Raw genomic sequence first — 5,299 nt, 5'->3', positions numbered from 1 at the left:
ACCATTGGCGTATTGCACAGAGGAGCATTTTTTCGGTCATTTTCGTTGCCCTGGTCTGTCTAAAGTCTGAAGAATATATCGCGTAAACAGCGTCTCACCGTTCTCCTGGTCTGACCGCGCCCACATTTCGCCCTCCCTTTGGAAGTCTGGTAGACTTTTGGCCGGCTTTGTTTTCATCATTGATCTGTACAGCTGCCAGAATTTGTAAACTGCCTTGCCATCTGTCTCCTCTTGACAAACATTTTCATAAATGTGTTCTTTAGCCTCTTTCGCCACGACCGACCTTGAATAATTCTGAAGCTCTACCTCTGTTCTTTTACTTTTCAGGTCTGGGTTCTCTCGGTTGCGTTGGCATGCTTGTAACGACTTTCTTTTCGCTCTCCACAATTTGTCCAGCCTACAGCTGTTAAGTCTTTTAAACAACATTGTACCGCATGACCAATCCCATTCGACCACTTTGCAGGTTTGAAACAATCCATTAGATTTTGTTATCTTTCCTATTTTAATCTTCTTTAATTTTTATCTGACCACCGGCAGGCTTATCCAATAAAGTGATTATGAGGAGTAACAACAAACAAAACTTTTGTTTTACAACCTGGTTCTACAATTTTATAAACAACTTTATAATAACTAGACCCTAAACTACCATGTTTGTGATTTGAGAAGCTTGTACAGTCGTATTTCTAAGACATCCACATTTCCTTCGTAAGTCGTTGTGTTGGTCGTTACCATATTATTATTGGTAATTTAATTCGCAGTGATGAGCAGGATATTTTTGGTTTTGTGTATGTGGATTTGTAACAACCCCAAAAAAATACTTTTGTTTGGATACCTCGTTCTGCAGTTTTACAGACAGCTTTTGTGCTGACTACTCTACAAGCATGTGTGCCAACTGAGAAACCAGATACGTGTAATTCTCTAACACCTAATTTTCCTCGAAAAGTCGTTATTACGTTGGTATTTAATCTGTTGGTCGTTACATTTTCAGTGTTAAGCATAATATTTTTGGCTTTGCGTATGTTTATGTGTGAAAACAACAGCAAAACCCCCTTTTACTTAAATACCTGGTTGCGCACTTTTACAAGCAGCTTCGTAATGAATAACTCGAGGCAAACATGTTTGTCATCTGAGAAGCCAGATATAGTCGTAATTCTTAGACATTCAAATTCCATTGTAAGTTATTATGTTGGTTGTTACTACGTTGGTCATTACATTCTCAGTGTTGAGCATAGTAGATTTGGTCTCGTGTACGCGTACTTTTGTTACAAATAACACAATTTTTAAAAGTTTTACAACCTGATTTAAATTGCATCTATGCGGGCGAAAAGACCTAAATTAATTTAAAAGGAAAGAAAAGCTACAATTGGGGCTTTCTGATTCGGTGGTGATACAATGGAATGGATCAATCAACATGTATTTTGTTGAGTCTCAATTGTTGCAGGTATAATCAATCCGGTTGCCGGAATAAGATTTTTTAGTTTAATAATCTTGTCCTTGGCCGTTGAAACAACGCCAAGAGCCGAGAGGGAACATTGGTACATTGGAAGCTTTGGCTGGTTTCTTACATTACATTAACCCTAGCCCTAGCCCTAACCAAGAGGGTGGGGGGGGGGGGGGCATCCTTTTCCATAAAAAACAACTAAACAACAACTAAATTTTAATACTTCCAATTTCTATCAGAGAAAGCGGGTGAGGTGTACTGTATGTCCTTTCTTCTCACCCGAACCCTTCACTTCCTTTACCTACTCTGAAGAAAAAGGTGAAAGGTTGTGTTAAAAATGTTCCAAGGGTCACATACTACTTTAAGCGTTTTCTTTCTTTAAAAAAAAGTAATATTATTTTTACACCAAATTCTCTGCTTGTTGAGATCTAAAGGAAAAGAGCAGGAGAAAGGAACGAGGATGGGGGGGGGGGGGGGGGGCATATTGTGGTAAAAGTGAACTTGAACCCTGCATTGGGAACCTACTTGACCTACACACTACATGGTCTACACACATCCAGGATCTCCACACTCTCTATTGGGGCCGCTTTTGGAGCGCCGTGACGGCATGCATAGAGGACGCCTCTTATCTAGATTCCTATTTCTTATTTATTTTGAGAATCGGCGCAGGTGGAAGGGGGGGGGGGTGAATGTACTTCTACTGTAACTAGTAACACGCAAAAGGCAATGTTGTCATGCCGCACATTTCAAACTCTCTTGCCAAAATCAGAAACACGAATTTGCATGTCATAGCAACAGATTTTAAAAAACCCAGAAAAAACCCCCAACAATAACAACCAAAAAAAAACAAAACAACAACAACAAAAAAAACCCCAAAGGAAACACCTGTATAGACCAAGAATTTATGAATTTTAATTAAAAAAACAAAAACAAACAACAACAAAAGAGTGAACAATGGAAACATCTGTATAGATTAGGAAGTTGTCTTTCTTTTATTTTCTTTTAAATGTCCCCTCAATAATGCGTTTTTAAGTGTTGCCAAATGGCCGTAATGCGCTGCTTCTTCAATGAGTTAAGAAGCACTAGAACATATTTTTTAACAAGATACCTTTATTTAATAAAACAGTGAAAAGCAATTTCAATTTCAAATTTGCTTCAAAAAGCAACGTGAAAATGAGTAAAGCACTTGAAAGATTTAACAAGATACCTATATTTAATAAAACACCGGAACGTGATTTTAATTTCAACTTTGATTCTAAAAAGCAACATTAAAAATGAGAAATCTGTCCAAAGTCCAGTCAGTTCTTCAAGGTACCCGAACATGTCCACGGTACAGCAGCATCCCCGAACCGGCACACGAGACGGCCATGACAGTGTCCGCCGCTAGGAAAAACGTACTCCCTTCTTTCAAGCTCAAGGTTGCCGGTGCTCCTCGTTGGCATGTGGCTGTACCGTGTCCCTTGATGACAATGCAGATGCTTGGGCTACAGATGGCGTCCATCTCAAAACTCTCGTTGTGGTTTGGAACCTGGACGGTCAATAAGAGGATGATGCTCAATATTCAGTTAGTCCCACCACGGCAGGAAATCGCTACCTCAAATTTTCAAAATCCTCTCTGATTTTTGGCCGTCTTCAATTACTAGTATAATGTATATAGATGTCAGAAACCAAATGTTGTATCTGATCTATCAAAATCGTAAAATTATTCAGAGTCATTTTCAAGATATCCAAGGAACTACATTCGAAAAAGCTTGACATGATGTCAAATTCAAAACCGTTGACGTCAAATTTCTCGAAACTTTGTTCTGTGCAGATAGAACTTTGAAATACTATAGGGTAGCGAAATGTTGTATTGTCTAACAACCCATCTTTTCACGGTCTTCCTCTTGCTTTTATTTTTTAGTTTGGTTGGAGTTTTACGGTGCTCGTAACTGCATAAGGTCATTAATTAAACATGCGTCCTCTTGCTTTGAACAACCATGAAAAATAAGAAGGACTAAGGACCCTCCCCCCTTCTTTAACAAAAAAAACAACAACAAAAAACACCCAACCATCCCATACCCTGATCCCGCCGATCAAACAGCCACAAAGCACGAATATAATTTTTCACGTGAAATTACCTCATATTTCGTTATCCCGAAGTCCGGGAAGGGCGTGCTGAAGCGAGTAACACGCACGTCATTCTTTGATATGTCTTCTCCCTGTAGCTTGGGACAGATGGCATACGCGTCAGAATAGTCCAGCATCTCAATCAGTGTATCAATGTCCATGTGTTTCTGCGTGAACGCCCCACGTATCAAGTTATCGGAGCTGGCCATGCACTCGACGCAGTCTGTGAATAACAAGGAGGGCCCAAAATCAACAAAACGAGTAAAAAAGAGACTTATTTTCTACTTTAAAAAACGCATCTCCCGCGACACCCAAAAGGGTATAAGCGGCAGATAAAAGTAAGATAAACGTTTATAAAAAGCATAATCAAATATCCAAATATTAAAGAAACTTTGTGTATTATGTATACATGGACTGGCCTGGGTATAAAAGAATTAGGAACGGCAGCAGCTCATGACCGTGAAAGCTAGAGGGTCATTACACGTCAACCTCTGAGTTAGAGATGACACAATACCTTTAGGACAGAATATTATGTATACATGTGCCAGTGTGAAGTAGAGATTTCTGTGATGCAAATCAATCCTGATCATGACCTTTTTGTGTCTTGGAAGATGATCTTAAAGTTAAAGCAAAGTGCTTGGTCGGTAGACGTAGAGGAAGTTGATTGCCCAGTTCTATTTTCCTCCCTCAGATAGTGTCTGCCCTGATATGCACAAAAAGGAGCGTCATTCGTTTGAATTCAGGGAAGGATTATCGTTGCGTTATCATAGTAAAACTTATTCAGGTGTCCAAGATTAATTAATGTGCAACATCAGAATTTAGGCAACTATTCGGGGTGGGGAGGAGAGTGTAGGTAAATATTATTATATATAATCAATTGATGCTGTTTGTTAGGGTAAAGAAAATAAGCATTATTATATCGACACAGTAATGGTCATTTAGTGCAGAGAAACAGTAAGGAAGAGAGACAAAAACAACAGATGGAAAGTACAATGTAAATAAGTAGTAGGACCTATCAGTAACGCCCTCGAACCATCCACCCAATAGATGTTGAAAACAAAAATAAAGAAAAGGACAGGGATCAATCAAATCAAAGTAAGACTAGGAATCCAAGTTCACCTCCAGAGATGTAGGCGTGTGGAACTGACGTGTTCACAAACACAGCCTCGCCTGGCGTCAGATGCAGAACGTTGAGGAAGTAGATGGAGAAACAGCCTCTGTCTCCTGGGTAGTCTTCGTAGACTTTGAGAAACACCTCTCCCTCCAGATGAGAAATGTCTTCACCGTTCTTCTCTGAAATACGAAAGCCATTGATCCCCAGCTGAGTACCATCTATTCTGATCTTAGACAGCGAAAGATCTTGTCAGTTTGTTAATTTTTGAGGGCTTAAGGCCATTTGCTGTTGAATACGCTCAAATTCAAAACTGCTCGTTTCAGGGTGTTTTAGTGCTTTTCTTTGAAGGCTTATTAGATTATATATTAGAAAATACCACAGAAAAAAAATACGTGTTCATTTTGAAAAAGCCCAAAATGGCGGTCATTTTGGATTTTTAATTACCATATATGTACCCAATATTACAATTCAGGTCATAGAGAGAAACAGTTCTTAGCTCTTTTAAACAGCAGTATACTTTTTTTCTAAACTATTGTCTCCTCTCTCTCTCTCTCTCTCTCTCTCTCTCTCTCTCTCTCTCTCTCTCTCTCTCTCTCTCTCTCCCCTCTCTCTCTGTCCTTCTCTCTCTTTCTCTC

The 5,299-nt window shown here is 39.3% G+C and overlaps 1 protein-coding gene across 1 annotated transcript in view; it reads right to left on the bottom strand.

Annotated features, from left to right (window-relative positions):
- Positions 1-2,408: 2,408 nt before the first annotated feature.
- LOC101848657 (mannose-6-phosphate isomerase) overlaps positions 2,409-5,299 on the bottom strand; it is a gene marked incomplete in the record, with an annotated part of 16,157 nt that continues 13,266 nt past the window's right edge. The window contains 3 exon segments of the mRNA XM_035969544.1: positions 2,409-2,969; positions 3,562-3,773; positions 4,670-4,843. Coding sequence (XP_035825437.1) covers positions 2,748-2,969; positions 3,562-3,773; positions 4,670-4,843 — 608 coding nt within the window.

The sequence above is a fragment of the Aplysia californica genome, unplaced genomic scaffold (genome assembly GCF_000002075.1).
Source record: "Aplysia californica isolate F4 #8 unplaced genomic scaffold, AplCal3.0 scaffold00154, whole genome shotgun sequence".
Taxonomy (NCBI): domain Eukaryota; kingdom Metazoa; phylum Mollusca; class Gastropoda; order Aplysiida; family Aplysiidae; genus Aplysia; species Aplysia californica.
Note: the sequence above shows the minus strand (reverse complement) of the source record. Positions and strands in the feature narration are given on the sequence as shown.